The sequence below is a fragment of the Streptopelia decaocto genome (assembly GCF_964273445.1).
Source record: "Streptopelia decaocto genome assembly, chromosome: 1".
In the NCBI taxonomy this organism is placed as follows: domain Eukaryota; kingdom Metazoa; phylum Chordata; class Aves; order Columbiformes; family Columbidae; genus Streptopelia; species Streptopelia decaocto.
Window position 1 is genome coordinate 112,596,059 of NC_138663.1, and position 13,566 is coordinate 112,609,624.

A 13,566-nucleotide genomic window follows, 5' to 3' on the forward strand; every position below is an offset into this window, starting at 1 on the left:
GGAACAAGCATGGGAGAATAAAGGCAAAAGAGGATAAAAGATGCCAATCATGTAAGCAGGTGCTGGCCAATACACTGTCTGACAACAACTCAGGCTTGATCTCGATCCTATACTCTTATTAAATCCTATGTCTATCTTCTGTGTAAGTACTCTCCGTGTCGTGAGCCTCTCTGTGAGCTGGACACTAGCAAAGTTCAAACTGGCCTGAGTGCCAGCTACTGCACGGAGTAAGTCTAAGACCACTCATTGGACAGAACAGACTTTTGTGCGGGTGGCTGGGTGTCAGGTGGTGACTAATATCAAGTCAGACCAGCCAACAAGTAGCAGGAGTGATCAGGTAAAGGGCAGGCACACTAAGCACACATACAGGACAGACTTAAATCTGTAATCAAGAGACCAGCAGGCATGCAAGTCAGTGTCAGCTGAGTCACTGAACATATGTTTACGTTCTGCTAGTGAATTTTGAGTTGGATAAGCCAGCAGGTAGGAAAATACCCAAGAAAAAGACCAGACAAGGAGCCTAGAAGGCAGACACAGTTATTGGAGAAACTTGAAAGTCTATGTTAACTTTTAAAAGACTATGTAAGTGCATCAACAGATTGAAACTGTGTGCATGTACCTCCAGCACAGTACAATCTTAATCAGCCAGACACCAGCAACTGCACCAGCCTGTCCATACTGTTCATATTTGTGTGAGTGATAATGATTTTTATGGGTGTACTAGTGAAGGCACTGCGCTCTGTGTTTTGATGAGTGTACCCTGTATGTGTGTGAGTGTGCGCACACAGCTCTGCTGGTCCATCTGCAGAAACAGCTGCTCAGCCTGGCTGCTGGATGGGCAGGAGAAGCCTCTGGCTCAAATATGGCTCCCACAGAAGGGGAAAGAGAACCCTTTGTGATCCCAAATTCCACTGGATTCTTACCTCTCACAGTCTGAAGTTCACATTGGTTTTAAGCATGCTAAGCCTTTCACTACATCATACACCCTCTTAAATGTTAAACCTCCCCATTCAGCAAGACTTCTGCTACTAGCAAGTTTTGTATCTAGCCATCATGTATACTTCTAAACTAACAGCCAACACTGTCTCCACCAAGAAGCAAAAAATACATATTTGCATGCCCAGCACCCTCTGGGAGCTTTCCTAACCAATTCAAACAACTAGTACTGAGGACTTTGAGACTAAACTAAAAAAAAGAAAAACCTACCTTTCCATTCCTTTCTGACTGCAATTCAGATTGAGATTTCATGTAATTCCAGCTGAGGTTGGGGTCTAAGAACATTTTCAGAAAGCAATAGAAATATATATCTATCAAAGGGTTGTAGAACTATGAGTAGAGAAGGTAGACAACAGAATTCATAGAGGTCTGGAAAATGTGTAGAAGCAAGGTCACTTTTCTGGCAGTTATGGGATGATTTGATTGTCTAAGTTTGACTTGTGTGATGGGGTTTTACACAAACACAACATAAAAAAGAGACACTCCTGTGTAACATACCAGGGGCTGTGCTACATGATACTGAAACCCAAAAGAGTATCCAGCCACATTCCTGCTGTTCACAGTTCCTCAAGATAGCAGTTATACAAAGTACCAAGGGTTTGCAAAAAAATTCCCATAGTTGTCTTCTAAATATCTGTGCCCAATGACTCCTCACACTGGCACTGAAACCTGGACTTCCAGCATGACACTTCAGATGAGAAAGAAAGGGTCAGAGCAGAGCAGTATATCTACTGAAATAGATATATAAAAAGCTTAACACTTGGGAAATATAATTTTAAAAGTGAAGCTGAAGTACACATTGCTCCTGCAGGCCAGTTAAATCAAATTCTGATTAAGAAAACTCTTAAGACTTCACTGACTTTACAGCATGGGCAACTGTCTAGAGAAGAATTGTTAGCACTGTGGGTAAAAATTGTTGTTTAGCTACTGAATGCATGTTATTTATAGAATCTGACTTTCTCTTAGGTTTTGTCCTGTATTTGAGACCTATTCTTCACTGACCAAAAGAAAAAAAAAAAATCAATGAAAATGTTTAACAAGAGTTCTGCTCAGTGTAGGAAAAAAACCAACACATTAATTCAACAGTGTAATTATCAAGCACTCTTAAGGCATAAAACTTCAAAGTTGAAAGCTCAGTTTCAATGCCGCGTTCTAGTATTTATGCTTTAAAATAAAATCTGTGCCCCAGACAATTAATTACAGATCAGTTTAAATTGTCTTTTCTCTCCTGTACAAAATAGAGTGATTAAAACAAATGAAACAAAAAAAAAAAATTCAAACCAAGAAGCTCTTCTTCCCCTCAATCACTTGGATCACCTTGAAAAAACCACCAACTTTTATAATGATCTTCCGTGTCTAAAAGTTCTTACACAAGAGGTTCAATTTCTTTCCTACATATACCTCTTCATTTAAAAATACAGTATATTAAGGTAATGTTTTCAAGAACTCTGTAAGTATTTTTAGTCTTTGGTCTATGTAATTGTTTTTCCATACATTTTGCTATTAATATCAATAACATTTGGCAGGGTGGGAGGGGTGGCAGGGCCCGTGTGTTTGTTTCTTTTTTTAGTCTTCTGTCCATTTTCAGCAAAGTTAGACATAGATCTCCAACACTCCTTCAATGTGTTCTGGAACAAAGCAGCTGGATAGATAAGGAATGTCAACTTAGAAACACAAATGAAGAAAAGCTACAGCAGATTGAACACTTATAGTTCTCAGGTGGGAAATTCCTAGCCAGTTTAGGGAAGGGAGAAACTTAGTGTGTATTTAGGATGGAGCATGGACATGGAAGGCCTTGCACAGATGAATTAATGGGAGACAGAGACATGCTGTGATTATTCCAAGAGGAGAAGAGGATAGGAAAAATGGGTATAAGATAGAAGTCTAGAAAATCAAGCTGCTTTAGCTCTCCTGCTCAAGAAACAACTGATTGATGCTGCTGGTAATTTCCCCACTGCGCTGGTGTGGCTGGAAACAAATGATTACTGCAGATAATTTTTTATAGCCAATTTAGAACTCAACATAGACTTCCCAGTTAATTTATAGGATGAAACAAATCTGTGTCTCTGGAGTCTTCACTGGGTTAATTACCAAAAGAGGTGAAGACTAGAAGCAAGAGCTAGGAAAAGGGGAGCAGAGCAAGTAAGCAGTTCTGTCTTATTCAAGGACACATTCTGGCTCCATCTTGTCCATCCAAAGCTGTTATCAAATAGATTAGGAGCAATATGCTATTCTAAGTCACAATTAATCATCTTTTCATTTTCTAGTTTTATTGAAATTGAGGGAGATAATTTCTTATCAAGTTCTAAAACACAGCAGACATTTTTAAATAGGCAAATAGGGTAAGATAATGTGAAATAACAACCTCCCTGAGGCCAATTTGCATAGTTTAAATGCTCTGAAATGCTATACTCTTGGATGCTCAGTAACAAATCATGAAATTCTGATGAAACCTACTGCATGGCTTAGCTTAAATTTGTAAGGCAATTGTAGCTAGAAAATCTGTTTTCCATGATAAATCCACATGGGAAGTCTTACATGGATTTGCATGAGACTATGCAAAAGATGGGTTTCTAATGTCTTCTTTTACATGCATCCTGAATATCTTTGTTCCCCTCTGTCTTTTTGCAACATCAAGAGAACATGCTGAAATCATTTGCTTATATAGTCAAGGGAATGTACTGTTCTACTTCTTTACTTCAAGTGATTGTTTTTAAAAGAACAGTAATGAGGACTTTCTGCTTAGTCTTACAGTGCTGCCTTTCACTTCATTGGCTTTAAGTTATTATACTAAAACAGTTGCCTGTATTTGCAAAAACATCTATTTATATGTTCACATCATATAATTTGTAAACAAAGTAAAACTCAAATGTAAAAAGAGTGCATATAGAAGAGCTTATATATAAAATGTGGCTTGATGACATTCCAGAAAAGTACAAAGAAAAATCTTCACGTTTTATTGATCATTGTATTTGAATATTTCATGTTTTGATGTACCAACACATCAAGCACACTTGTTTCAGTGCTGAAAAGCATATAACTCCCCAACACTATAATTCCCACTGCCTGTAACTAGGTTTTCCTGCAAGGATATTTTTGAGCACAGATTTCTCAGCTATAGGTTTACATGGTCAGTTTGCAGAAGTGCCTTAAAATGGAACACAAAAAAGTCCCTGTTGATTACTGATTTTCCCCTCTTGAGGAAGGCCTTGAATGTGTTGTGACTTTAGAGAGCTCTCCAAGGCTTCCCATGCTGATAGTAGAGACAACCTGCACACAAAAATGCCACCAGCTGGAATGCACTGACTTTGCCAGCATATCGCTCTGAAGATAAATATGGCTTAGACTCCATCACTTGTTGTGTTGCCACGTCATATCCTAGTACTGACATCACTTTAAAGAAAGCATTCTTCTCTGTCAGCTATAACATGAGAACACTACTCCTTTATAATCATAGAATACCAGATCAGAAGGGACGACAAGGATCATCTGGCCCAACCTTTCTTGGCAAAAGCACACTCTAGACAAGAAGGCCCAGCACCGTGTCCAGCTGAAATAATGGTTTCACCTGGCAGAGGTATGCCAGGGTGATTCAGCAGTAAGGATATTGCCATGTACATGGAATAGGAAGGAGTTTTGTGTCTTTGCTTCTGATGAAAGTTTCACAAAGTAAATCTGCATTTGTACAAGTTTCTGAGTTCCATGATGACACTTCAGAGGAAGGAAAAACACCAGCTGAAGGTTTAGAAAAGGTAACAGTCTCAAATTTAGTATTAGGTGCTCAAATACAGTATTATTTATTGTGGCTACTACACAATAAGAAAGTCGTCTCTCTACATTCAAGTTTAAAATCTTCCTTGCAAATAAATCTCGACTAGAAGTTATTTACACTATCTTGAAGATCTTTAAGAAAATCTAAATCAAGAAACATGAACTTTGTTTTTTCCATATGTTAGCATCTGCACCACGGGTATTAGAGGTTGCTCTCACTGACGGGCAGCTTTTGACTTATAGTAGGCTGTACAATACCTGAATGAATCTTCTGTGGCACAAGTAATTAAAGTACCACAGCTTAAGAACTACTGATGAATAGTACACCCATTGAACAATTTTACTCAGAAAAATTAAACTTGATAGTTTCAAAAAGTAGAAATTTCACTGAAGGCGATAACATTAATGAAAGAAAATCAAAACTGTAGTAACAAAAGTTCATCACAAAGAAGGAAGACTTGAATACATAAAACAGAAAATACTTTTAGACTAAGGAAGTTCAAAGAAAATGTGGCACCTGAATCCTCTAGCATTTCAATGGACCTCAAATTCCTTGAGTTTCTCTGTGAAATTGTGTGCCAAAAAGAAGGAAATCTTGAATATGAAATCCTAAAAAAAGAAAGGAAAATACTTTTTTTTGAAGTTAATTTCCTAATTATCATAACTTCATTTTGGTTTTGTGGTGAGGCCTCAGTGTGTGTGTGTGTCCTTCTAAGGCAGTTAACTTCATTATTAATAGCTGTTTATTATAGGATAGTATCACATAAGACATGTACCTGGTTGTTCAGTCTTTTTAACGCTTGAATGCTCCTTTCCTGTGGAATCCATTATATAAATATTGACTACTTCTTCACACAATCTTTAATGTAAGTTATAAATTGTAAAAGTATTTCTGCTGTTATAAGTGAGCAAACCATAGTCACAGAATGCAGTTAAAACATGGAAAAGAGAGCTCAACATTTTCCAACATGATTTCAAAATAGTCTCCTACAATGGAGAACTATTTTTCACATATCTTTTTTTCTATCTCTTCAAGTCATTTTGTGATAATAAAAGCATTATAAAAGAGGCAGAGACAGAGCCTTCCTGGGAGCTAAGAAGACCAGGAAAATCAGGTACATTAGTATAATTGTATTTCCATCTTTGAAAGCAATCACAAGAAAAAACAGATTGTGCATTCAGAATTACTGAAAAAAAAAAAAAAAACAACCACAAAACAGATGCAAATAAGTACATAACTAAAGAATGAAGTCTTGAAATCTAATATTTCAGGAAAATGGCCTGAAGACCTGAATAAAATTTATGCCATTTCTTAGGTAAATTAGTTTAAAAAACAAATTATCCATAATCATAGTTGACTGTACATCACATTAAAAGTACACTAAAATGTTTTCTCAAATATTGTTGAATAAAAATATGAAACTATAGTAGTTACATGCTTCCAAACTGTGAACACAGACTTTTAATATCTCAAATTTGATTGCCATCAAAGTGATTTAAAACTGCAGGCAGCTTTTGGAAAATATCTCCCCAACAGTGTATATATTTATTGGATAGATTTTATCTTTCTTTCCTAAGTGCTTGGGAGAGTTAATAAATACATCTATTCTACACTAAGGCAAAGTTAGAAGGCAAAATGAAATAGCTAATCATAGAGATCTCAGTAAAGTGGGAAAAGAGAGGAACACAGAACAGGTAACATAACAGCTTTAAAAGACTGACGTTTCTAAATATAATACTTATGATCAAATGTGGAGATATCTAAAAAACTAGGTTTAACTAACTGCCCCGTTTACTGTTCCTGTTTGATGCTACACCAAGTCGTTCATGACAGACAAGTTTATTGACCACTTGGAACAACAACTAAGCCATAACCTGCAATGATTGGCATCACAGCCTCAGTATTAGGACCAGGTGATGTAATGCAGTCTGTGTTACCAGGAAAGAGTACCAAGGATTCTAGAAGACTTACGATGCTACTGTGAAGCCAAGGCAGGAAAAAAGGACAGTCTACCATGAGAAACAATTTCACAGCATGGCTAGTGTTTTGAGGTCTTTTGTAAAAATATGATGAAAAAAAAGTTTCCAAGATTCTCAGCCTATCTCACTATTTTGGAATTTCTCCCTTCAGATTTTAGAGTCAAAGAAGAAAAACAAGTAATTAATTAGCAACACACAAAGTTTTTACACAAGCATAAATGTTGTTCTAGATGGTCTAGCAATCATTCCAGCAAGTGGAAATATTTGGTTCCAACACATTTTCAAGGCATTCTTTCTTCATTATAGGGAATAGTGGTAAAGCAATAACACCTGCATCTAATCCACATTTAATCTATTGTTAAGTGTAGAGAAAAAAGAGGCACAAAGTTTTCCCATAAAAATTATTGTCAACATGATTCTGCTGTCCCTGACTTGTGAGACCACATGCAAAAAAAAAAAAAAAAAAAGGCAAGCATGCATTCACCGGTCTTATGGACTCCCAACGAGGTGGACTGGGCTGCAAAATCCTCAGAACAAAATATTTACATCAAGAAACTATTTAAGATATGAAAGTACAAGAGTACAAGTAGTGGAAAGTACAATTTATAAAGATTGCCTTGCTGCTCTAATATTTTTGTCAAGTGATTGCTCTGTGAGTTTTACTGTGTACATGAATCAGATTGTTTTGGAGAGTTCACTGCTTCTGCGAAAAAAAATAAATACAATATAACGACAACAGTTACAACTTATACATATGCCTGTGTAAAATATGTAAAATGTACATATAGAAAATGTTATGATCTCCAGATGAATACTTACATCTCCTTTTTATTCTAAATCCTTCTTTTTATATCACCTAGAAATATTGTTGTGGCACAGCAAGCTTCAAGTAGAGAAAGCAAAAACAGTTCCTTGCTGGGAACAGCAAGGTCTACAACATCTTTTACAAAATAAAGATGTGGCAAGTACATCTTCAGGAAAAATCACGGTATATGGCAAATTTATTGAAGAAATTGAAAACAATTCACCCTTATTTCATTTTTCTAAGTCAGGTCTTGAGATAGATATCATTTCTTCAAGGTAAATGGTATGGCTTATGCTGATAGCTATGTTAACACGAAATGCATGCTCACACGTACATTTGTGTACAATAATGGCAAGGAAAATAATTTTATTTGGCAAATAATTTAAGATATTAATAATTTATCTGTTTCGAAATTAGAAAGCTTATCTGAGAAGTAATCTATCAAAATAATTATCAGGAAAAATATTTAAACAATCTGTGTAAATATAGGAATCTACCTACCTCCTATACTTTATAAATGAATAACATACTAATCTGTGGTCATCCAAGCTTTCCCACAACACTGGATAAATTGAATAAATCAGTTGCTATCATATACAAGACATAAATAAATTTTGGTATAAGTACAACCCTAAAGGCAACTCACTCCTTTTGTATCCTGTCTCAGATCAGACATGACTAGCAACATCATTTAAAATTTAATTCAAAAAATAAAACCATATAGTCTAATTCTTTCCAGATAATTTAGGTTTATGGTTTCTAGATTTTATTGCCACATTTGGAGTTATCAGGAACAACACAGGAAAATACAAAAAACAGCAATTTGAAACAGAAAAATTACCTTAGGAAAAAAAAAAAAAGACAAAAACAAAAAAAAAAACCCACAACAATTGACAGGACAGACAAGTTTGAAGAGAAAGATAAGCACATCTAGAACCAAATAACTATGAAGTCTGTGTCTCATTTTGTTTTCTGTTAATTCAGTGAAAAGTAAAAGCATTTACAAATGCTTAACTGATTTCTTTTGGAATTTCTTACCTCTTCATTTTCTCCTTTGAACTAGTAATATTTTGTTCTAAAAAGAAATTTCTTAGCAATTACAGGTTTTTCCTTTCTGGTACTTCAGGTTTTAGGAAACTGTGAGTTGTTGCAGGATAAATTGGTAAAATAAGTGTTGATAATAGTTTAAATATGTTTAAAATATTACTTTTCAAGTGTATGCATTTGCACTTACTACAAAAACATACAATTTCTCATTAAAATAGCTTTCAAAAAACCTTTCAATTTAAATTTAATTACAAGTTTTAATAAATGATGCTTTTCTACCTAGTATTTAATAAACATTTCTATGTTTTTTATTTATTTGGGTTTACTCTCTTTGTTCAAAGCCTTTCCTAGTAATATATCAAAACTGCATTACTATATGGGCTCATTCACCCTGTTTATATCATACTCATAACGCCTATTATGAGGTCAGGTTGCAGCCCTTTTGTTTCTTTTACACATAAACATCACTTTGACTTCACACATGACTTTTGTGCTTTGATGGGAAGACGTGGTTTATAAAAGAAATCATATTTCAAAAGCCCAAGAAAATAATTTCAGGTGTGAGGGAAAAAAAAAAAAAGTAAAAAAAATGAACAATACACACTGCAGAGGAACTTTACTGGATGTGTCTCTGATTGTTACTTTTTAATTTTAAGTAAAACAAATTTCATTGACATGTGGCTAATACCTGTTTCCACAAGGAATCACATTCAACACATCAGCTGATGAGCTGCACTCATCAAAACATGGAATTTTATGCACAATTTAGATTTCAGGGATCACACCTTTTAAAAAAATTCAAAGCAGAACTCAAGAAATTACATACCTCGTGGTTGTTCAAGCTGAAGACGGAAAACAGATTCTTTACTGGTGGACTGGGATAGGAGAGATACATTGAGATGACAACTGGACTGCTCCTGATCTATAAGTAATTCAAAAAATAATAATTCAGGGAAATTCATTTACAAGTCAAAATTAATTTAATAATTTATCTAATAGAAGAGCTTCACAGAGAGAGGCTTTTAAAAATACATTCTCAAATAGGTGTGCATGGGCTTTTTTTTTTTTTCCACTTCGCTTACAAGTTCTCTCAGTATTTTCCTCATTGTAAATGAGACAAGTACAGATACAATATGGAGATGTTCTTAAATAGAATTAGAATAAAATAGCGCACCATCAGGAAAACCCAAGGTTTAAAATGTTTTCAGCAAATAGCACCTAACGCTTAAAAAAAGAAACTGTTTTCTAGATTAAAGAAAAAAAACAAAATGGCCAAGAAAGCCCATGGTGATATGAAACTTGTAAGAGACAACTTGAGAGAAACAAGTTTAGGACCAGCAGTACTACAACAGTAGCAGACAAGAATTGCTCTCTTGATGACAAGTTCCTGGATCAACTAACAGATTACTTCATAGAGACAGAGGATTTGGACATTATTTCGATTGTTTTCACTGATTACTGTCAATGTTGTGGATAAATGAAAAATGAGATAGGAAAAGCTGTTTTGAAGTCCAATTTTATAAAAGGATTTTGGAGCTGTTCACACAGTCAAAGATGTCTTGCTAAACAAAGCTGCAGGTTTTGGAAACCAACTTACAGCTTTAAAATAAGATTTACCATCTGTAGGGAAATACTTTAAGAATTGAAGAGCCCTTTCCAAATATTAAAAGATGAGTGCATAAGAAAAGCATACACAACCAATTTAATATATCAAAAAGCAAATACATTGCTATCTTTTTTTGACCTGAGATACTGCAATGGCAGAAATTAGGCTATTTTGAAAGCTTTCCCTATAATGCTAGTTATTCTGAAGGAATTCTATTTTTTTTTCTCTGTGATGCAAACAAGATAAGTAGTGTAAATTTCCCCTACTAGAATATTTTCCCAAAGTTTAAAATACCTGTTATTTATTTTTTCTTTATATCTATCTAAATATTCAGCTAAAAATAATTTTCACAGAACTAGCTGACTAATCTCTGGAAATATATATTTTTTTTTCCCCCTGAAAAAAGTTAATATGACTGTGCACACACTTTTATCAAAAGCAACCTTATGCCTTGCAAAGCTATTAGTTTAGATACTGCAGATAACACTGGATTCCAGAGAGGAACCAATTTACCTCCCTTATCCAATTCTTAATTACCATTGCAGCCTTAATCTTTTATTCGACCACGTCCCTTCAAACTTCAAAGTTAATATCCTCTAAAAAACAGTTGCACATTTTTCCTGAAACTTCAACATACATTTGGCCCATTAAAAACATGAAACTAAATTATGTCAACCAAAAGAACGCATTATAGGTATTAATAAGACACTAATACTCAGGGACAATTCTTATACAGGTTAATTCTTTGTGGTCTGATTGATACTTGAGATTTCAGTACTATCATTTATTTAAATCAGTTTAGTTGCTTCCATAAATTCTTAGTAGAAATATTATATTGTGGTATTTGCAGAAGAGCAGTAACATTCAACTTGAAGGAGCTGAACTAGGACAAATGGTTGCTAAACCATCTGTAACGAGAGTTTGTGTACTCCATAGCTCTGATCATTGGCTCGTATTGGGGAAACATACCTGCTGTCAAATAAGTATTACTCCTATGAATACTCTAAATGTAGCTAGGAATGCTTATGTGAACAAGAGCTGCAGATTTACACCACAGATATGTATCTCAATCCTGGGAAGAAAACTTATTGCTATTAAATTCAGTGAGAAAACAGCAGGTTTTAGGAGGTCCAAGATTTCACCTTTTCATCACAAATCATTAGATAGTGGGTGGCTTTACTTGCTCTAGAAAAATCCAAAATAAAGGACTGTTTATGATACAATATCAGTCAAAATTCACAGAAAGAAACATTTCTGAGGAATAATGCTTTTGAGTTTGACAAAGCTTCAGAAATAGTCCGGATATAACAATTCCAAATTAATCTATATTTTAATTCCTCAACTACATAATTCTAAACATAACTTCATGTCTATGTCGGGCAGAAACTGCCTGTGGAATGTTACTCAAAAACAAGATACAGATAACTTCTGTAATCTTCTTTAAAGCATTTATTAAATCTATAAATGTTGATGTTTATTGCTTGTATGCTTTAATTGAGATGCCCGATTTTCATTGTTGCTACTTCTAATTCTTTTAGCAAGTGGCACATGGTCTGAAACACAATTTGTAAAGATCAAGATCAATCAAACCTTTAATTCTGCCTTCTGACTTGCTACTTTCTGTCAGTTTCCCCATTCTGCCTTCTCTCTGGCCTCGAATAACACCAGCAATTAGCATGAGGAGTGCAGTGCAAGATTAAATAAAATAAAGCTTTCTAGTAACTTGCTTTAATGCTAAAATATCAGGTAGGAGATTTCAAAGTGGTAGTGGCTTTGTTTTTAAATTACTATACCTATAGTTTTAAGTGCTGTTTTCAGAGATAGATTCAAAAACTTCTGTGACTTTGAGTTACCTGCTAATAGGGTCATTTCTACTTTTTGAATTCAGACTTGTCAGGAAAAAACAGGTTTTAAGAATGATTAGGCTCTCTCTCTTTAAGGAATAAACTAAGATTACTTTATATTTCAGACTAAAATGTTTGTGTTTAACTCATACAGAAGGTTTCTACTGTTATGTTTGAATTATTATTACTGACATTCTTAATTAGCTTGTACTTTCCCAAGTGTGTTCTTGCACTGCTATGAGAGATCCTAGAACAAAAATAGGCTCTTCGTGTCAAAACACATTAAAATAAAGTGTAGATCATCACAACATGAATTAGAGATCCAGTCTTCTCCCTAACCTATGGCTGTAAATGGTCTTGAAATAATGTTCGGATTTGGACATCTCATTAACAATCTGGTACAAGCAAAATAAATGGGGGGCGGTGTGTGTGTGTGAAATTGGTGGAAGAGCAAGTTCAGGACTACCAAAGTTCAGTTCTTGGTAGGAAAGGAAGTACAGTAGAAGTAAAGGATTCATACTAGGATAACTCTCACCAGACTGATTGGACTTGTGGGTTGGCAAATTCATTCTTAATGTTGAAAAATGTTGAAAAAAACAAGTTAATTCATTTTCAGTGTACACTGGGCTAACATATCTGTATTGCTATGGTAGCTACATTATCTGAGTTAGCATATTAAAATACTATTTGCTTCCTTTCCAGGTAAACTATGTCTTGACAACATGTAAGTTCAACTAAACATATAGGCATTATGGAAATTATTTTCCACGATATGTAAGGGCCAGTAATGCTAAGCTGAACTTGTACACCCATGACATTGCTTGTAAGACTAGATTTCTCTTCCTCTAGAAAGAAGGAAGTAGGAATTACAGTAAATATTTCTAGAGAGGGAAAATCATAGCATGCACAGCCACTTCTTAGAACAGCTTGAATACAAACCTCAACTATCTTATTGTGATTACAAACAAGCAACCATTATTTACAGGTTGCCAGAAGAAACTGAATTAGAAAATTACCATTACATAGTAAGCTGATTGGTTAAAAAAATCAAGACAGCTTTGAAAGGACAAGATGTTACTCCCTCATAATTTAGCTGTTTTAAAGGACAAGTATCATTTACCTCCATAAAGATCACAGTACAAAATTTATTTTCTCAAAGAACAGTTTTCATAATTCCACAGATCACAGAAACATTAGATCATCATCATGTCAGGTCTACTAATGTGTAAAGAAAAATGAAGACTGAAAACTTCTGATGCATAAAAATCAAGATCAGTATTTCACTGTCTCAGCCAGTTGTCTCTGCACTGTCTCTATTACTGAAAATATCCCTGGGACAAGTTAATGTTCTATAGTTAGAAAAATTACTCTTTTCAACTAAAATACATAAACAATACAGGTTCTGCTAATGTCTCTCAGAATATCACAATTCGCTAGGTTTTAGTACCAATATTTAAGCTTTATAAATAGTCTCAGATGAAATTTTGTTGTGGATAAATTCGATTGTTCTTTTCAAT

At 34.6% G+C, this 13,566-nt stretch overlaps 1 protein-coding gene across 1 annotated transcript in view; it reads right to left on the reverse strand.

The window, feature by feature from the left end:
• CFAP47 (cilia and flagella associated protein 47) overlaps positions 1–13,566 on the reverse strand; it is a gene marked incomplete at both ends in the record, with an annotated part of 300,742 nt that overhangs the window by 53,386 nt on the left and 233,790 nt on the right. Inside the window, one exon of the mRNA XM_082076298.1 lies at positions 9,426–9,521. Coding sequence (XP_081932424.1) covers positions 9,426–9,521 — 96 coding nt within the window. The remainder of the gene's footprint in view (positions 1–9,425; positions 9,522–13,566) is intronic.